This window comes from Euprymna scolopes, chromosome 5, assembly GCF_053919585.1.
Source record: "Euprymna scolopes isolate OS-2025 chromosome 5, ASM5391958v1, whole genome shotgun sequence".
NCBI lineage: Eukaryota > Metazoa > Mollusca > Cephalopoda > Sepiida > Sepiolidae > Euprymna > Euprymna scolopes.
The window spans coordinates 142,444,879-142,467,677 of NC_136486.1; the positions used below are offsets into that span (position 1 = coordinate 142,444,879).

The 22,799-nt window shown below is 31.7% G+C and overlaps 1 protein-coding gene across 1 annotated transcript in view; it reads right to left on the minus strand.

Moving 5' to 3' along the window:
- Positions 1 to 22,799, minus strand: part of LOC145276996 (uncharacterized) — a 607,572-nt gene that overhangs the window by 342,522 nt on the left and 242,251 nt on the right. Inside the window, exon 2 of the mRNA XM_080128574.1 lies at positions 5,891 to 6,002. Within this exon, the coding sequence (XP_079984700.1) occupies positions 5,891 to 6,002 (112 nt within the window). The remainder of the gene's footprint in view (positions 1 to 5,890; positions 6,003 to 22,799) is intronic.

Genomic DNA, 22,799 nt, shown 5'->3' on the forward strand with positions numbered 1-22,799 from the left:
TCGTATTATTTCCCTAGTTCGACAGAAACATTCCCGAATTTGACAAAAAGGTTCCCAAGTTCAATAAGATACACCTGAAGAAGGTCAGAAGTTACATCGACCGAAAACCACACTCAAATGAGAACAGTATTCCAATGAATCCAAATAATACGAATACAGTTTTCATATTTAATGCTACGCTTACTGTTATATTATGGACTGCCGGAGCATTGCCAAGTAACCTAGCAGTTATCATTATTATTATTATTATTATTATTATTATTATTATTATTATTATTATTATTATTATTACTTTAAATCTAGATGCTTTAATTCTAAGAATGCAATAGAAAAAATTATTGAGTAAAATGAGAGATTTCGATAGGGTTTGGAATTTGTGGAAAGTGAAATGTCAACTAAAATATGCATTCGAAATTTTATTTGGTAAAATGGAATTTTAGAAAACAAACAAGAATTTCCGTTTTCATAAATAACGAATGGATGACACGACAGAGATGTAACTGGTTTTTTGTTGTGCTACATCGCATAAATTAGTGGTCAGAAAATTAAATAAAAATAGATTAATATATATATATATATATATATATATATATATATATATATATATATATATATATATGTACGTACGAAGGGAGTGATAAAACATACCAGTTAGTCAGTTTGAGGAGATGAAGTCAGAAGTTGGTCGAGTTGGAGTGCGGATGCATAGCATGATATATAGACCATTTGTACATGCAACTTTAAAGACGGGGAAAACGTCCGGAAACAGTTGCATAAAATAACCCACGTTTCGATTGTCCTTCCTTAGATAATCTTCTTGCAGATTACAGACTGTCAGCCAAGACCAACAGATGAAAAAACGTATGTTCCCTTTTTTGGCCTGAAGAACCCACCCCCAGAAAGATGTTGCCTATTCTTTTCTTAAAAAGATCTGTCTTTTTGCATTATTATAGTACGATTGTGTGAACTGTTTACAATACGTATTAACACGCACGCACATATACACATATACACACTCGCAATAAATATTATATATACGATCACACGTCATCATACATATTGAAATGTATACACTTAATACTTAAGAAAATATACGGACGTCATACAAACATAAATAGACAGACACTATGAACCGTAAATATATAGACACACATTAACTGTTTACCTATGTACATCGTCATATAGCCCAGAATATATTACATTACAACGTTTCTGACTTTAATCCCCCCCAACATGTTTAGATTCATATTGTCAATTTTGGAAATTTTATGTCGAACTCAGAAATGCGTACGGAATTTAGGCTTGAACCATTTATTCAATCCATTGAAGTACATTGCTCTCGTATCGTTAATAATGGCCAGATTAGAGGTCAAGTACTTCTTGCTTACATTCTGTGTATCGCTTCTATTTTAGAGTAGCATATATATATATATATATATATATATATATATATATATATATATATATATAGCATAATCACGTTGACACACAGGTTCTCGTTAATTCCTTTTCTTTTTTTACTTAATTATTTTTAAAGGAAATTAACGTTACATTTAATACCAGGCACCACTGGGCCCATCTGCTAGTATATATATAAAAATATGCATATTCAGAAATTATGTGTTTGCGGCTGTTTGTATGATGGTTTGTCTTACATGTGTATTTGATATATGATATCTGGAGAGTTTAAATCAGGAAGTCTGCGTTTAAAGATCCCTATTTTTATGATTTATTGAAAGTCTTGTTACTGATCCTTTGCAATCAATATCATAATATAACCTCTTGTCATCGAATCTAGCTCTAATTACCGATTAATGAGTATCGTGCTGGCCGGGTGTCTCAGACTGATTCGTGCCAAGATTAAATCAGGCATAATCTGTAACAACTGTCCTCATTCAGTTCTCCTCATTTACAATTAATTAATTAAAAAGATAATTCTTATTTATTTTCTACCGGATGTTTTCGTATCGTGTCGTTTTTTTCTTTCTTTTTTTTTGTTTTTGTCCCGTATTTTACGTATGTTATGTATCTCTATTTCCATGGAAATGCCCCGATAGAGATCTAATCTCTGGTTCCTCCTAGTTTGATATTCACAGAACTCGCCTTGCGAACTGAAAATACACTTTGTTAGATCTCCATGTGACTAGAGTAAGGCAAAAGTTTCATGAACAAAGAGTGTTTGCAAAATATTCACATCTTTAGAACATAGTAGATCTTAACTGCTTTCCAGATTATTACATCATGTCAACAATATTTGTTTTAATCCATTTCTATAAGTAATAAAAATTAGTTCATTTTTTAACTATTTTCAAGATCCACATACTTTATGTTTTAACTGAAAACTGAACTTTATTCCCAAAGTGCACTTAGCTTTCAAATATTATTATCCATTAATAAAAAACACATTTTGCTTAAATTATTTTTCTATTTAGCTGAGTTCTTATAGTGGAAGAGTTAGATAAAATTTTATGCTAGCCATGTGTAAATCCATTCCCTAAAACAGAGCCGTTGGGTTTGGAAGATAAATGCAAATATGGATCCAATATAGAATGAATTTCCTTCAAATTGCCGATAAAAAGATTAAGTATAGAATCATGAATGTAACTACACTATTATTCCGGAATTTTATACAAATTTTCGACTTCTTGAATTCGGAAATTTTTGTAAAAGTCACTAATATTCTCATCGATTACATTTTTCGCATCTTAATGTTTTTGCAATTATTCTCCAAAGCAAAACGAAGTCTAAACATGTGTAAAGAGCATTTAAGAATTTGTAAACAATTTGTAAAATATTTATAATATTGTAAGTATTGGTTTGGTTGTTTTTGCTTTACGGCATATCAACCCTTTTCAGGTTATTTAATGCCGAATCCAAAGATATGGAGAAAAATTTTTTAATAGAATATATTTGTTATTTTCAAGACGGTTTCTATTTAACTCATAGTTGGGACCCTAACAGGTACTACCATTCCGGGTCAGAGTGGACCTGGGAGCAAGGACAATTAAAGGGTGGTTCCACACTCCCCAAAGCCCGAAAGCTGGGGCCTCGCCACTGGATATAGTTTAAGGTCATATCCAGGACCGTAAGTATTGGTAGATGCATAACTACATGTCTATGTTGTGTTTATGTAGGTTTATTAGTCACACCTCATATTACCATAACAAGCCGAAGGGTTATTCAGTAAATATTTACATCTTGAAACCAATAGAATTGATGTTTTTATTGCAGCATTAGACGAAACCCTCACATCTGCAAATTCGCCAATATCTTTCGTTCGTGAATGATGTATCACACGGAACGAGGAAGATCCAATTAAATATACAATTGAATAACATGCGTTTTTTGTAGAGCTTTATTATCTTTGTAAATGTTTCGATATTGCTTCCTATTCATATATAAAGTAAAATATTATAGGTTGTGTTTATGTAGGCAGCATGCTTTCATGTAGACAAGGTTTATTAAATCACGCGGAATGGTTTTGTTTGATAAAGCTTTTAATATTTGTTTCTATTTTTCGAATTTCTCTCTATACATATTCAAGTATACGAATATATATATATATACATATATATATACAGATATATATATATATATATATATATATATATATTATGGCATTAGACTTGCGCATGTATTTACAACTGATATTTTACAATCCTGTAGCTGTATAACCGAGTGCTACCAGATAAGGCTTTCTGAAGATACCGAAATCATGACCATTAGTGCACCAAACATCGATGTTATGATTTTCCTTTCCCTCTCCTTTGCGAAACTCAATGATTTTATTTTTAAAGCTTAAAAAATTAAAAATTTACCTGTACAAAGCAAACTAATCAAACACCATTATCAAATAATTAAACAAATAAGGAATATAAAGCTTAAGGCTTTTAGCAAACTGATTGAACCCTAAAGGGGTCAATATGTCATAAAACGAAACAGCTAAAACAAACAGCATGAATAGATATTTAAAGAAATAAAGAAATTGAGGCATGGACAGTTAGAGTATTGTCACATTTGAAGAAGTGTTGCTCAAAGTACTTTATATTGATTTGAAAAAGTATAAACTTGACTTCAAAATCTAGTAAGAGGCAATCTCTTTTCTTCACACAAGAAACATTGCTAGTTTTTCTTTATATCCATGATGTCTGCTCGATTTACCATCAACTCCTCTCTCTGTAAAATTATCTCAGCAAGAACTAGTCTTCTTCCAAAACAGTAAAAAGTCATTTTGATTATATATTTAATGTCAAACAGCGCTTACATGGACGAAGTTTATTTCCAAGAACTTCCCAACGTTGGAACACAAGTAATCGTTTGAATATTTACCTACAGATTGGAACACGCCCAATGCCATCAAGTATCTCCCATGACGTCCTGTAAATTAATGATAGTCTTCAGTCTTTTCATGATATTGTTATATCATCAAACTAAAACTCTCACAAATCTTGAGTGTTTTTTGGCCTTGGTAAATTATGAAGCATTCGTATTAAAACAATTCGATTGGATAATCACATGAATTTTACTCTATCTAAAAATTACATTTTAGTTGAAATAGGATTTTAGTGGGTGACAATGCTAAAATTTAAAATAGCATTTTCATGATATGTCATATTTAAATTCGAAATTCTACCATGGTAGATGTAGCGGTGGAATGTATGCCATCATGGACTAACAAACTGACAGCAACTTCGTTTTTTTTTCAAGGCATTATTTTTACTATAGACGTTTTAAATATATATATTGTTCCTCCTTAAATATATGCTTCTAATAATAACCGATAATTTGAACCGAACATGTTGATTTATATAAAAACAACAAGAGATATGCTCACGTATAAGATAGAAATATACTTTTTATTGGTCTGCGAAATAAAAGTTTGAAATAGCATTTACATTGATCTGTCATATATAAGTTTTAAATTAATTTTATATTGATCTGTCAAGCATTGGTTTGAAATAGCATTTTTGGTCCATTGTCCATAAGTTTGAAATGGCATGTTTATTGTTCTGTCATGTATAGGCTTGAAATAGCATTTTATTAGTATTATATGCTTGAATAACGTTTTCACTATTGTGTCGTGTATAGGTTTGAAATAGCTTACACAATCACGTTGACACACCGGTTCCCGCCAGATGACCGTAGTTAAGCAATGGTGAGTTTGGCGAGTACTAGATACTAGACCATTGGGGAAACCCAGGTGCTGTATATACCGCGCAGAGTCATAATAAATTTCCAGGTTGATATCTGGAGGCGTATTAATTCATTAGAAGAGATGCATGTCTAGTCTTTGTTAAGACATACATCTAGGAAAAGATAACTCTGATGACATTAGAAGCAGGACGTTAGATGGCCATGGAGGAGAATGAACCTTTAACAGATCAATGGTTCTATGGTATTAAGAGATAAGTTATTCAACTGCAGTTATATGGATGTTCTAAGGACGACAGATAGGTGCAAACAGGTGAGTCAGATACCACTGCGCTTGGGAAGATAATGGCAACCTACTCTATGTATTCCGCCAAGTTCAAAATTATTTGATGTCTTCATAGGAATCGGACCAACAATGGATCGAAGCCTATGGAGAACACTAACCATTATTTCATCATGAACATGCCACGATACAAGAAGAAGTTATGTATGTATCAAGTATGGAAATAACACTTTGTTATTCTGTCATGTATGATTTTGATAATCGCACAGATTGAGCAGATGCCATTTTCAAACAAGTTCTTGTAATTGTACATTTATAGAATATGAGAAAAGATATTCTTTTACAACCGCTTACATGTTATTGTCCTTAGTATAAGAAATCACATCGCTTCGAAAAACAAATAATAGCGATAACGAAACGACATTTAAAAAAATAAACAAATGTGAACTGACTTACCTACTGTTCCCGTTATTCGGTTTGGGCGTAATCCCTTTGCTTGTTCCACGGTGGTACTGATACGATTCTCCCAGGGTTGGAATAGGACCGTTGTCTGTATACATCCAAGATCCTTAAATGAAAAAATAACAGAAGACAATTAAATAAAATACGGCTATTGTAAAGAATAAAATAAAGATATTAATAAAATCTACATTCATTAAATTTTATAGTAATTCTTAAATTGTACGAAAAATAATAAATATAAATCACAATACTTAAAACAAAACAAAATTTAAACAAGTGAACATTAAATGAAGTTTGGGTGTTTTTTTTTTCTTTTGTGTGAAGCGTATTATAAAATTTTGGGAAAGTAATGCAAACACCTGAATGAATCGTAACTTTTGCATTCATATATATATATATATATATATATATATATATATATACATATATATATATATATAAAACAAATTTGCAGATACCGGCCATCCTCTCCCCTTAAATTATTTTTACTTAAAACAAAACAAAATTTAAACAAGTGAACATTGAATGAATCCTTTTTTTGTTTCCTTTTGTGTGAAGCGTATATAATAAATTTGCAGATACCGGCCATCCTCTCCCCTTAAATAATTTTTATTTTTTATTTTATATTTTATTTTATTTATTATTTTTTAATTTATTTATTTATTTATTATTTGTTCATTATTTATTTTCTATTTATTTATTAATTAATTTATTTATTTTCCATTTACTGTCTTTTAACAACTCTTGCTGACATTTTCTCAAGTAATAACCTTTACATTTCAGTTGACCTATATTATTTTGTCCTATATATTTTTTCGTACCTTTTAACATTTCCTGTCTGGGTAATTTTGACATTTGTTTTTCTATTTTATATTTAATTCTATGACCATTTAATTTTTCCCCTCTTCTTCTTCCCTGATCTTTCTTATTTATATTTATGTCTCGGCAGTAATGTGAAAAGCATATCTTATTTTTCTTTTATTAGTATTATTGGAAGTTTTCCCCTTTTTCCCTTGTACATATTTGCGAATTATTCCATGGATTTCGGCCTTTGGATTATTTCGACCATCTTCCAATTACAAGATTTCCTTGGATTTTACTTGTGCAAATGGAAATACAATTAACTTTCTTGAAGTTATATTTTTGAATTTTACCGTCACTGGATTATTTATCTTTCACCAGACTATACATTCACGTGTAATCACATTTTATTCACCATATTCCCTCTGCTTCACTTTTTTGTTATAAAGTAATATCTTTGACTTACTTGTTGTTTCATCAAATACTTTTGTATGCAAAATCCAATCCCGCATTTTGCTAATTCCTACCCTCTGATGAGAAGGAAAGTATTTCTTCGAAACTCCGCGGATTTAGGACTATCCACTTATCAAGGGTTTTTCCTTTTCAGATTAAATATGTTTTTAACTCTTTTTCAAAGTGTTTTAACATGTCTTATTAACTGTTTGCTCATATATATATATATATATATATATATATATATATATATATATATATATACAGTGCCGGCAAAAAAGAAAGTCCACACTTGCAATTTTTTTAAAACTGTTTAAACAACCTATACCTCATTTGATTCGCCTTTTATTCCTCTATAATTTTGCATATTCATATTTGACTTTTACTTGAAATATACTAGCGTTCACGTCAGTTTAAAAAAAAAAGAAAGTCCGCAGCAACAATATCACTTACAACCAGCTTAAATTATCGCCCCTTAATCAGTTTAAAATATCCACTTACAGGCAACAAAGCATCTCTAATCGAAATTGTTGTTGTTTAGTTTATACAACGTAATATTTAGTCCATATGCCACGACTTTCTCTTAGTGATCGTCAGGAGCTCATTAATCACCACCTTTCTGGTTCATCCAATCGAGAAATCAGCCGCAAATTGAAATGTGATGAGAAAACTGTACGAAAGATTGTGCAAATGCACTAAAACACCGGCGGTGTTCGTGGTGCCCCTAAATCTGGTCCTACTAGAGTTACTTCTAACAGGAAAGATAATGCTATCAAGATCCGCAGCCTAAAAAACAGATTTGAAACGGCTCCCCAAATCCAACAACAGTGCATTCTCTTTAAAAAGTGCTTTTTTCTACTGTCAGGAACAGATTAAAGGAATTTAATTTGCAAAGATATGTTGTAAGACGCAAGCCAATGATTTCTGTAAAGAACAGAAAGCGCCGTCTGGACTTTGTCAGATGCAATGAAGATCATGACTCTTCGTATTGGTCAAAAGTGCTTTTAGCAAGTTCAGTGGTTTAGGCAGTGATGGAAGGCGGTATGTCTGTCGGAGGAAAGACAAAGAATTTAATCCTAGATGCTCAGTTTCAACGCTGCAAGATGGTGGATTTTCAGTTATATTGTGGAGCATTATTAATACCAATGGTCCAGGGCTTATAGTTCGCTTGCAAGGTCGAATTAATTCGACCAAGTACATTAATATGTTGACTGTGCATTTTCTACCCTACTTTGGTCGGAATTTGGATGATAATCCCATCTTCATGCAGGATAATGCTCCCATTCACACAGCTGGCAATGTCAAGAGGTTCCTGGAAGAGCATGATATTCCGTGTTTGGATTGGTCTGCACAATTTCCAGACCTAATTTAAAGAAAAGTGGGATGCCCTTTTCTCGAAGTATTGCTGCAGTCTAATTCAAGGAATTCCCAAAAGATTGTACGCTGTCAAATTACAGAAGGGCTATATACTAAATAATAACTAGTTCATTGTGTTCCTGTTGTATTTGTGTTGCATTAATGTCCTAAAGTTATATTTAAATAACAATTTTCTCATTGTGCGGATTGTCTTTTTGCTTCCTAAATTTGAAGTTAATTTTTAAATTGGCGTGAATGAAAAGTCAAATATGAACAGGTAAAATTATAGAATAAAAGGCGAATCAAATGAGGTATGGGTTGTTTAAACAGTTACATTCAATTTGACTTAAATTTGCAGTTTTTGAAAAAATTACAAGTGCGGACTTTCTTTTTGCCGCCTAGGAATACCTTATATTCATTCATATAATAGAGACACATACATAACCCTCTCAAATTGAGCTCGAAACTCCTCTGACCATGAGAGTTCGCAATTATAAACCTAGCTTATTTATTTGCTGCTTGAAAGCTGAAATTATAACAGGTAATATTAATTATACAAGTCCCAATAAAACAATTTCTGCAAACCATCCACACGGATATCATCAATAGAAAAGTCACAACTATCAATACAGACTATTTTCCTTGTTTCGTATTCATCGCAAAGTAGTACTTTCCTATCACTTTTATGTAGAGTCCATAATTTCTAAAATATGTATAAATTTTAACAGAGCTAGATTACAGTAATCTTGTCTTTATTCATGTTTAAAAATCGAGGTATTGGATGAACCGTTTCGTCGACACATGAATAATCATAATATGGAGTTTTATATCCTGAATTTTACATAAGTTCCACTCTCCAGCAGAAAAGTTATAAAAACATGTTCAAAACATAAAAACTAAAACTAAAAATAATAACACGTAATTAAAGACCTAATTATAAGAGTTAAATCTATTAACATATGATTCTGTTTGCTATATAGATGCTATATTTAATACTGACAGAGCTAACAAAGTGAATGTAAATTTTACTTAAATATAGAAACTTAAAATGTTATGCGAAAATGTTTAAAATCATCAAATGGGAGTAAAATAAAATATGAATAAATAATTACAAATAAAAAGACTGAAAAAAAACAATAAAAACGACAATGCAGGAATAAAAATAAATTAAAAAAGCACAATCAAATATGGATTTCTCGAATGCGATGTTGTCTTAGTTGGAAATTCGGCGTATTTACACACACATACAGACACATACACACACACACACATACACACACATATATATATATATATATATATATATATATATATATATATATATATATATTGGAATATTCGGTGTATTTACACACACACACTCACACACATATATATATATATCATTTCATTATCTAGATAGAATGTTATGTTTCTATTTTGAGTATTTACTTAAGCATTGCTCAATACTTAAGTAGAGCTAGGTAGCAAGTTCTGAAAAAATATATATAGCAATTAAGTTACACAACATTTTTCGCGTTTTATCCTGGTGAGGATCTGTAAGGCCATTATATTGAAAAAATGTTACTTCTTTCCATTGTTCTAAGTTTACTGGTTAGCCAATCAGATTATTTGTTTTTCAGACACCCATTTATCGCAGTTAATCTTCGTGAGTATCGGTTTATTTGACTTCATTCATCTCTTCTTTTGTTTGTTTTTGTTTTTGGCGAAAGTGGCGTTTCCTTTTTTGTGTTAGCAATTGATCTAATTTTAATCTGTGTTACATTTCTGAATTTGGAGATAAGGATTGATTATTTGAATTATATGGATTCTTCGAACTGCTGTTCTCATCTTGAATATCATTTGAGTTGAATAAGATACACTGTCGATCGAAACGTTTCGGAAATGACAATGAAGATAAGAAAAATTTAAATAATTCATCTAATCCGTGTGTTTTTCGCTTACATTTTAGTTTATTCTAGTTCATTCGTTTATCATTATAATTAAAATTATAATTATTATTATTATTTTTTGTTATTTTATGTATTGGTTCACTAAAGTAAAATTTATGTATACTTGTTTACATGCGTTTGCTATTTATATCTGCAGATGTGTTTGTTTTTTTTTTTCTTTTTTGATTTAGGATAGTTAATTTCTCCTTGAAACATAGTTTACTCATGACGTATAAGTTCCTACAACTGCTGGCTTGCTGTACTATTTTCCACTTCTCTATCGGCAACCATCTACTTTTCTTTGGGCTTCAATTAGTGATTCGCTTATTGTGATTTTATTTGGCGTTATTTGTTTTTTAATGTACTTTTGTGGTCGTAATATATGCTTTTAGAATCAAAGAAGATCATACCTAAGTAATATTGCTTGCTATACGTGTTTTCCTTGAAAAAACAACTCTGCTTTTGTAAACGATGCTTTTGGGTAAGCATTTATTATTTAGTGGATATTTTTAATAATGATACATTTGTCCTTGATGTTTTGTTGTTGTTATACTAATTTCGTTATTATAATATATTTTACTAGTATGTGCTTAGATTATTATCTATGTTTTCAAAACAATTATATGACAGGTTTAGGTTGTTCCTATTAACGGTTTTGTGTAATTTGTTGGTTTATATGTATACAGATGCTTAGACATTCAAATGTAATGTGAACGGACATCTCGTTGTCCAACTTCCTAAATAGTATCCCTGCAAATCGGCCTCAATTGTTGTTGTTCCAGGTTATACAACGTAACATTTAGTCTATATGCCACAACTTTATCTTAGTGATCATAAAAAATAACTTCATTATGACATCATTAAATTAAGTATTGAACTGCATTGTTATAAAACAATAACACAATTGGTTATCGTAATTTGTCTGAACGACAGCCATGGCTAAAGCTAAAATGTTCAATAAAACCCAAAAATGTTTTAATTCTAATTAAGTAAACTTCCGCTTTTACTGTGGTCTACTGTTAGCGAATTATTCTTTCTAAATCGCACGTAATTTGTTTTAATGAAAATGCTTAGATAAGATTGATATGTTCATGTGCCTTCATGATATGTTCAAGATAGCCTTCTCACGAATTAGTTACTTCTTATAAAAAACAAATGTAAGGAATGAGAGTTACTTAGGTATGAAGATCGTTAGTTATAATAAATAATAATATAATAGGATTAAAATCATGAATAAAATGGACAGAATTTAAATTCATTTGATGCCGATTTAGAGCAGGTCTTTGTTGCGATTGTTATATTCTCTATGGAAGCAATCTTATGGTAATATATTACCGAGATAAGAAATTATGGAAAGAGGCATTCTGAGGCAAAATGAAAATATATTTACAGTTGTAGTAATAAAACGACTGCTTACGTCAGATTGTAGTTTTGTGAAGATTGATTGAACTAGAAGAAAACTGCGATGTAAGGGGCCCTATTATTAAGTAAGATTTCTGGTTTTTCTGGTGCGAATGTTCGGTTTGGCAAAGTGATTATTCTCTGATTAGAAATTAAAGATTAAATTGATATATTTTAAGAATAACCCTTTTATGTTTTGTTTATCACTCCCTTATTTGTCTTTTGTAAATAGGTCTGAACAAGGATAAAAGTGTAATGCATGTTTTTTTTTAATAAAAAATGAAGAGAAATATTTCTATACAGTTTTTTTTATATATTGTTTTAACTCAGACTATGGCATGTTCACGTTCATGCACCGGTTCCACCGAAGTTAAGCGACTTTTGATCCAGTCGGCGACCATTTGGTTAGACTGGTGTTGTATGTGCTCTGAAGTTTAGAGAGGTGTGGGCATCGACGGCCATTCTTATCCAAGAAACGCTGCATTAAATAATTCGAGGAGTTAAGGTTATTATATATCCCTTTGACGTGAGATTCAAGCATTTCTAGCATCAAAATCGACCTCCTATTTACATTTTAACTGGTGGGGAATATTAAAATATACAAAATCAAGAACTGTCTATCGAAAACATTTACACGGTTTATTTAATATTTTTTACTGTAGAAAGAATGCGGTAGGTCAGTTTCAATCGTGACCTATGCTCATCATGAACGGGAAGTTAAGGTGATCTCGGATGTAAATCAAGAGTACCTTTTGTGGGAGAGTTAGATTTTTCCAGCATCAAAATCGACCTTGTATCTAAATTACCCTTGATGGAGAATATAAAATATTAAAGTACAGTGTAGTGAACTGTCTATCGAAGGCATTTGCAGTTTATTTAGTATTTTTCACTGCATAATACTATCTAATGAAAGGTTGTTGTAGGCCATAGTTAATAGTGACCTATGTTTACTATGCACCAATGGCGTTTAACAGATGGTATAGAAAGAAAAGATCCAAATACTAAAAATGATTCTAGCGTGTTTCCTTTGAATAGCCGATATCAAATATCGATCAGAAAATTAAGGATGGCAACGAAATATAAACATTCGTTTAATTTGATGATGAAAGTAATAGAAATGTCAAGGCTGAACATCTTTTGATACACGAAATTGAATATCGGATCAGAAAACGGGAGAGCTTCTTGTATAAAGACGCAATTGTCAGTATTGAATACGTAGGGGTTCGTTGAAAATGACATTAAAAAGAAACGATGAATTATGTTAATAAACCAAATATGTTGTAATGAGTTTTGGAAAGGTGGATTTTTAGAAATAATAATAATAATAATAATAATAATAATAATAATAATAATAATAATAATAATAATATATAATAATAATAATTTTCACAAAAATACGAATGTATTTAATGAAATAAATAAATAGATAAATAAAAAGTATAGAATTGGTAACGAGCTTTGGGGCAAGTCAAATTTCAGTAACTGTTTCTCTTTCTCTGTTTTATTTTTAATTCCAAAAGATAAATACGCAGTTTGGAACTGTAAATAATCGTGGCATCACTTTTTATATATATATTTTAAGTGCCAAATATTTTTAATGCAAATTACTTAATTTAAATTAACCATTCAAACATTACTATCTTTTTCCTAACAAACAGGAATTTATATTGAAAACATTGTAGATTTGGTAAAACATTTGAACAAAGTAATCCATCAGCGAATTAACATTTTAAATAATCGGTGTGGAATCGTAAAACGTCACTGACACCTCACGGACTCTGTAAATATAACTTTCGTTCAATAATTGCATAATTAATATTATTTATCTAAAATGCCAAACACTGGTGAGGGAAAGATAGGTCTAATTATTATTGGAAAAATAAAAAAGTCAAACCTTATCTTAAGTAGATATTTAATATTTTAAATTTATTTTTCCTATTTAACTGTTACTTCCTCATATATCACATAAAACACTAATCACAAGTAAAGTATACCTGCTACACACACAAAATTATCTTGTAAATTACATAAATATATGAAGTATATAGGACTCTTCTCCGTTGGCAAACATAGTGACCTGGTCGATATTCTGTGAATGTAGACTTCTACAATTTCAGGAATGGTAGCGGATCAAAAAAGATAAGTAACTTAAATACGACGATATTAGGGACCAAACATATGAACGCAGAAATGAGCAATACAATAAGCTAAGTACTTACTGAAAGAAATAGAACCGAGAATAGAATAAACTGGCGCGCTACTGTTTAAGCAAAACCTAAAAATTATTATAGTTTCTTTTTCTGATGTAGAAATTATTGATAGTGGATTTAGTTGACGAGTGTCTTTTTCACAGCTTTACGATAGAGCAGAGACAGGCTAGCAACGTCTCTTCTGTGAGAAAGGGGCTGTAGGAAAGAGAAAAAGGCCGTCATCTACTAGGTTACGACGTCCGTTTTGAATTTTGTCAAGGCATGAGAGGGTTCACTGAGCACGTCCTGCCCAGACGTGGCAACAGTACTTCATCTTAGGACGTACTTGGCTTTTATACAAATAAGGACTTGTATCAGCAGACTTAACAAATCCTCATTGTACCATATTTCCAGCGACCTTAGCAATAGATTTGATGTATGTGCTACATTTAAGATCAAGAGTGAAAGTCAGACCTAGAAGCTTGTCAAAACATGGAGCCTCCCCAAGACAAGAAGAAAATTGATGACAGATTCGGAGTCAGAGTGTTGATGATGGAAAGAGAGAAGATTGGTTTTAAGATGCATAAAAACTAACCAGCCACCTTTTTCCTCATTGCACCATGTGCTCAAGATTTGAGGATAAAGATTCAGAGAGATCTTGGTCATTTTTACATATTTGAAGTCTTGCCCTAGATAGTAGTATCGTCTGCATAACTTTCTATGAGTGATCTAAATATGTTATTTGGGAGATCATTAATGAAGATCAAGAAGAGAGTTAATACTATGAGCTTCTGATTTCTGCCCATCATCCACTACTCTTCTGAACCTATCAGAGAAAAATGAATTAATAATTAAGAAGACATTCCCAGTCATTAAGGAACTGGAGATTTTGTGAAGTAGACCTTTATGCCATACCCTATCAAAAGTCTTTGATATGTCAAGAGTAATTGCCCTAGAAACGAAGTTCCCATCGAGAGATTAGCTAATCATGTGCGATATTACATTTAGCACGTCAGCTGTAGATCTAGCTGACCGGAAACTATTATATGTCACTGAGTATGTTATTTTTGCTAAGATGGTTAACAGAAAACTTTAGATATCTGCCACTGCTTTTTTTATGAAGGTGAAACTAAGAATCTCTTGAGAAATGAAAACTGAAGAAGCATAACATGATTGAGATGAAGTTACTAATGATGCTCATCAAAGTCATGTTTACACGTTATTTTGAATAAGATAGGAGGTTTTCAGTAATGTTACCAAGAATTCTGACTAATGTTTAAAATCTATGTATTAATACGAATAATTTTACAAAGAATTCTTCATAACTTCTGGTTCGATTTAGATTATAGCTGATAGCACTTAAGTCATCTATTTATTTTATACATAATTTTACGAATAATTCCTCATAATTTTTGGTTTGGGTTTCGATTATAGCTAATGGCACTCCAATAATCTATTCTTTTAATAATTTTATCAAGAACTCTTCATAGGTTTGGTTTCGGTTCTGATTTCGATTTTAGCTGATGGCACCTTAGTAATCTATTTTTTTTATAAATCATTTTATCAAGAATTCTTCATAAGTTTTGGTTTCGGTTTCTATTATAGCTGAAGGAACTAAAGTTATATATATATATATATATATATATATATATATATATATATATATATATATAATCATAAGTTGGGGATTCGGTTTCGATTCAAGCTGATGAAGTCAGATATATTATTTTTTTACTTTTGAAATCGCAACTGTATAATATATAAACATCGATAGAACATTAACTCTATAATAATAAATGCGAAAACTACAAGAATTAAAATATCCTATTTAAGCGTATTTTACGATCAGGCTATGCCGAGCGTCCCTGCTAACTTGGATTAATACTTTTGTAGTTTCATCAAAATAGCCACAATAATATCAGGGCGTCCCCATTTATGCTAAATATCTACAGAATGCAAACATCAATATATTACATATGAATCAGTTCCCTATGGAAGATTCCGCTAGTTATTGTTAATATTCGGACGTCAGTTCGGACATTCAAGCATTTCGATATTTCCTTGTTCTTTGAATACATTCGAATGTATATGCATGTGAGAAAGTGATTATTTATTATTATTTGTATTTATAATGTAGTTTATTGGAATTAGTTGTAATTAAAGGAATGAAATAATAAACGGTGGCTTATAATAATTATATCTATTAAGAAAGTAACACGTGGGTGTGAATGAAGTGTAAGGACTTTATAAATAGAGAGTGAAATAGATGATTATAAGACTGACTTTTTTAAAGAATCAGTTTGTTCTGAGTAAATGCTTTAATTTGTTAACGGGGATGAAATGTACGCAGTTTCAAGAAAACATTATATGTTGTAATTAGTTAGTGTGAAAATTTTGGATAGGAAATATTCATTTTTTTCTATTTAAACTGTAGATGCAGAGAATAATCCACTTTATGTTATTAATATAATAGATAAATGATCGAATTTGTATTTTATTTTTAAAAAAATAGAAGAATGTACTTATGGAAGGAGGGGGGCGTTTTTGCGTTTTTACATTTTAGTAGGTATTAAAATTGTAAATAATAGTGTCTATAAACAAGCAATTGGAGAAATGTTGTATTTTATAGAAATAAAAATATTTGTACACATTAACAAATACAGGCAATATTTGTAAGATAGCAGCGTTTAATCAGAAGATTAAGCAAGCTCTGGGTTTGAATAATGATTGAAAAATACATTTGTTTAAGAAAAAGAGAAAAAAAGTGAAACATTATCAAATACGAAATGAGCACTAATATAAGTCATTTGTAGTCTTGCACTAAAAATTTCCTATGTAGGGAAAAGACAGCTGGGCAGAAAAATATAAAAATTGTCGAACTTAAGCAAAATAATTTGAGAGTTACGTAATCGTACAAAATAATATGGTTTTATATGCAGGTGCTGTATATGAAGCTATACCAGTAAAAGAAGTAGGTAAAAAGTTCATTTAACTTATACATTAGGTACGTGACTACTTATAAAATTAAAAAGTGACATGTCATATCTGCACAGAACTATTGTTTTTTATTGTTGAGATTTTCTTCTTGATATTGCATCGCATATGATTATGTGATATACCTTCATCAATTGATCTTGCAGTTAATTTTCTCTGAAAACGTTTTCGAAATTCGCGCCGTATTGGTCAATATTAATAGTTGGTGTAAAGGTAGACGGCAGTTCAGTCGTTACCGACATGATCTGATAATCTTAAGTTCGAGTCCAGTTCGTTCTACAAAAATCAGAATTTTGATAACCTTCACATATTAATAGACAAGGTTTGAGAACATGAATATCTCAGTAGTTTCAGCAGCGATTGAGGCAATGAAAGAATACGGAAAAGATATATCCTAAGAACTGTCAAACTTTCAGTTCAATACGAAAACAAAGTGCAAATATAAGCGAAACTTAATTTAAGTTTCAGTAAAAACTCCTACTTAGTGTTTGCATATATTGAGTTCCGCTAGTCCTTCCTGACGTGTACAAACCTTAATGCATCCATTTTTGTCGTTTAGAACACAGGATCCTGGTCGTCTGTGGATACAAGATTTAGTTTTTAAGAAGGTTTATTTGTTGCAGGAATCACGAACAGAAGAGATCGTTATGCTATGGATAAAGTACCAAGTATATTCAGTTTTAAGCGACATTCTTTTATAGGCAGATCCAACCTCAGTATGGACGATACTAAGAATACAATTACTAAAATATTCTACCCGGTCATAGAGTACAGAATAAGAGCATGCATATGAATTATATAAACGGTTTCATCTCAGAATTCCGTACGGATTCTTGAGTTCGACAAAATACGCCTGAGGCAAGTCGGAGGTTACATTGACCGAAAGCTTGTGAGCATAACACCTTTGATGTGAACATTAGTTTGAATAAGTAAACTAATGGATCTGTGTGTGCCATCTTTCTCTGATTTGATGGATGATATAATTCGATGTACATGATTATTTCCATCATATACGGCACAATTACGTTGACACACTAGTTTTCGATCACCGAAGTTAGGCAACGTTGAACCTGGATAGTACCAGATGGGTGACTATTTGGGAAGGCGAGTCGCTATATGTACAGCGAGGCAAAAATACCAGGTTGAGATAATGGCGTCGGTTTATCCTCCTCTCGAGGGTAGATGGGGCTCTCTTATTTACTGTAATTTTGTATATTGCTAAGTAATCCTGAATTAAGAATCTCTATATCGGTGACTTGATATAAGTTCAATAACGTAAAGCAAGCTCTTTTATCAAACTAATTCTGCAAGATCAATTACTGGCGTGTTAAATATAATACCATATAGGGTCAATGAATGTGTCGCCTAAGTTGTGTTTTAGGGGCAGTAAAATAGCTGTTGGTATAAACTATTGTGTTGCAATTGGCTTACCATGTACGCTTGCAAACACTAAGAACTCTAAACAGACAACCCTACCACAATATTTTTCTAGTATACCGTACGAGGTCTAACATTAAGCCTTTCTTCGCCTGATTTTAAACTTCTTTACATAATAATAATAATAATATATGGAAGTAAGTATAAAGAATGATTTTCTAATGGTTTGTTATTCTATACGCACACACAGGGTGACATCGCGTTGTGGCGATATCCAGTAAGACAGGTGTGAATAAAAATTGACGTTTTAACAAAAGGCATAGTATATACGAGAGGCCTTCCAAAAGTAAGGCATCTTACTTTTTGCAGCCGGAATGGATCAGAGGAAATTGCAAATTGCATTGTTATTATGACTGAACTTATGCATTCATGACTTGAAAGTTTTATCTCTCGGTTGCAGATATTGGCCGTGTAAGACTCTTAGAAACAACCTCTTTCATGGACTTGCTTCAGAAGCAAACATGTCATTAAATTTCCGACAAACGTGCATTTAGAATAGCGGTGACTATGTAGAAAAATAAGTTCTGATGCACAAAACGTCGATCATTTTGGTAGTCTCAACCTCGACGTAGTAGTTCTTCACAACTTCAAAATTTATTTTTGGAGCGACCCTCGTATGATGAAGTTCGGTCTGAACGCCTATGCACAGCCATTAATCATTGTTTGAAAAAATGCATTGAGAATGGTGTGGACTATGTACAAAAATAAATTTCAAAGCACAAAATCTTGCTCGTTTGAATGATACTAATCCCGTCTTCGTATTTCTTGAACTCTTTGTAATTAAAACAGAAAAATATGAAGCTTTTCTTTTGAAACGATACTAGTATATATCTGTGTGTGCGTATGTGTGTGTGCGCGCACGCGCGCGTGTGTGTATGTGTGTGTGTGTTAAGTGGTTTTTGTCAGAACTAACCTAATCATAGACCTGTTATCTAACCAAAACGTGATGCACATAATAAATATAGATTTACCAATTATTTAATCACTAGCCCCACAGCAAAATACAGTAATGGAATCGTTATGATGCTAAGTAGTTTCTCTTCTTTCATCAAGTAATTGAAAGCTTATTTAAGTATTATTGACGAAATTTTTCCTTGGGTAGAAATGTATCTTAGCTTTTATTAGCAATATATGACCAGACGTATCAAATATTGGAAATCATTTTGTTAGCTAAGATACTTGAGCGGGGGTACACCTAATCATAGAATCTCTTAAATAATGGTGCCCCAAAGCACATGAAGATAACCCAGACGGAATAAACTCGTAATGAAGAACTAGTTATTAAGTTGGTAAGATTAATAAAATATATATTTTACTTTGGTAAGATTAATAAAATATATATTTTTTTTACTTTGGTGAGATTCATACATTACATATTTTACTTAGAAAAATAAATCATATATTTTAATTTAACGAATTAATAAAAAATATATTAAGTTAGCATAAATAAATCAAACATTAAAACAAAGTCTATTCTATTCTGTGAGTGTTGTATAGTTCTAGCTACACAACTGAACGGTAGGAATTCAGAGCATATCATCAATCCAATCCAGGAGTAAAAAGTGATCAGTTTATTGAGGACCTTGAAATAATGGAAATCCGCCCGAATTATATGATTTTGCCGTATCTGTGCATTTTACAAGTTCATTTCATGTTCTTGCCGATACATCGTTATACGATTCAGTGAAAATTAATCCTTGAACACAGAACAATATTGTGACATAGGTCACACAATATGATGAGCTAATTTAAAAGAATAGCACAGAAGTGTTCAGCTTCATCTTCTTACATTCATCTAACATAACGATAATTCAAAAATATGAAGTTATTTATAAGGAAAACACTATCAATAATTTCACCCACTCTTTATCTGTGGCTAAACCTAAACTTAGATTCCATGAACAAAGCTTATTTCTTAGAACTGCACGCTTGTGGAACTCTCTTCCATTTGCCTGCTTTCCGGCTTACTATACTATGGTCGTCTTCAAGTCCAACGTAAACAAGTTCTTGATGAACCGCTCCCCTGAAGTAATTCAATTTACCAAATGCCCACTACTAACAATTACTACGTTATTGTCCCATTGTCCACGGTACACTTATTAAACCTTATCCTCGAGTACACTCTGGGCCTTGATAAGTGGTTACTCCTTTGTAAAAAAATGATGCGATACCGTAAACATTGAATTTAAGTGAAAAATCCTATCAAAAATAGCACAGCCCGTAAACTGCACAAGAACGCATTATCGCCATTATAGGGAAAGTAATCTGTTCTCCTGAATTCATATTTGCAACAGTATTGTCTACTTATATAAAAGAACGCACAAAAGTCTTTTAAGACTTGAGTTTCTCCCTCATTTGCGCTCATCAGTTAGATATATCCGAACTCGAGATTCGAAATCCGAGCGTCTTTCATGCGAGGCGAGCACTCTGCATTAACTCTGCATACAAGACGCTCGGGTTTCGAATCTCGACTTTGGATATGTCTAACTGGTGAGCCTAAATGAGGGGGAAACTCGAGTCTTGGTCTTCCGTTTTGTTGGCTGTCATTGCTCTTGTGAGATACGACGTTGTTTAGCGTTCGAAAGAGTTATATAATCTCTTACATTCTGAATATATATATATTTATATATATATATATATATATATATATATATATATATATATATACATCTCTGTATTCGCGTACAAAGATACAAGTCAACTAGCTTAATAGTAGTGTCTACGAAGTTTTTTTAACGTATTAAAATGAAAATCTTTTTTGTATTTCTGTGAGAATTAGCCCGAGTATTGGGGAAGTTGTATTTGGCTTTAGAATCCAAGACAGTAGTACGATTCATCAGGGGTACTGTCGTTTTTTTTTTCAAAATCCTAACGAAAACTTATTTTAATGTTGTTATATTTTTAGAGATGGAGATATTTTCCAAATTTTTCATTAATAATTTAGACATTAATATTTACTTTACATTTGCGTATTTGTTTCTAGTTGATAAAAAAATCATTATTAAAAATATTAAAATTATTTAAAAACATAACAATATCGTTTGAAGACATTTACTTAATCTTCATAAGCCATTTGGCAATATCATTTTCAGATCAAATCACCATTTAAGTATAGTCTAACAATCACTTTGTCCTAACATATTATTTGACCTTACATCTCAATTCTTCACGTCTTGGGGTATTTACCATAACTGCCAACTGTTTTTTCTCACACTCGTTTCCTCTATTTCTATCAGCCTAATCAACATCATCATCATCACCACCACCACCACCACCACGCCGTCCTTCAGAGCTTAAGATGACTAGTCAAGATATCAATGCTTTATTCTTCGATATATTTTTCTAATACGCCTGTGGAACTCTGTTCCGTTTGCCTGTTTCCCTCCCGACTTCAACCTGGATGTCTTCAAGTCCAACACAAACAAATTCCTGATGAACCGCCCCCCCCCCTAAGTAATGACACCTTACCAATTCTCCTATACTATTGCTACACTATCCCTTTGATTACTGTACACACAATAACCCTTATCCCTGAGTGGTCATTGGGCCTTGATAAATGGTGAACTCCATGTAAAAAAAAAATGTTTGCAATAAATAAATGAGTGATTTTTTTCCCTTAGAGACGGTTCATCTACTGTCGGTGTACCCACTGTTCAAGACCATGTGCCTCTAGACGGGGCTGCAGAACAACCTTTGTGTTCATAGCTAATATACAGAACGCAAACATCATCGGATCCGATGGACAATCACTATGATTTGCAAATCTGAGTCGATCTGTCTGCGTGTGCATATATATGTAAGTTGTAAACAAATGTCTACTACATATATATTCTCCAAGTGTTTGCTATAAATAAATGATTTTTTTCTCGGTGACAGTTCATCTACCGTCTTACTTAATCTCAAACTGAATCGAGAATATTTATTTATCGCACGAATTATATTTTACGCATGCTTGTGTATTAATATTTCAAATTTGATTCTGTCGTCAGCTATTTTTATTGAACTGCTTCTATAAAGCTACAGAAATACGATTTATATTCTTTAATTTATTGAGGAAAATGAATAATAAAATACCAATATAGTCATCACTTCTATTTTTCTAATATTGGTAACAAATACGATTGTTTGTCAAGTCTATTTTATATTGTGTGTGTGCGTGTTAACATATACTTAAGTGTACACTGTACTTTGTTATAAAGGACATAATCATTATAATAATCTATAAATAATGGAGATTCGGTGCGTGTATGTATGAAGGTGAAACTCTACAATTACTCACGGTTAATGCTCAGTTCATGTCGGTGTAGTGCAGTATCTGTTTTACTCTCATAATAATATTGA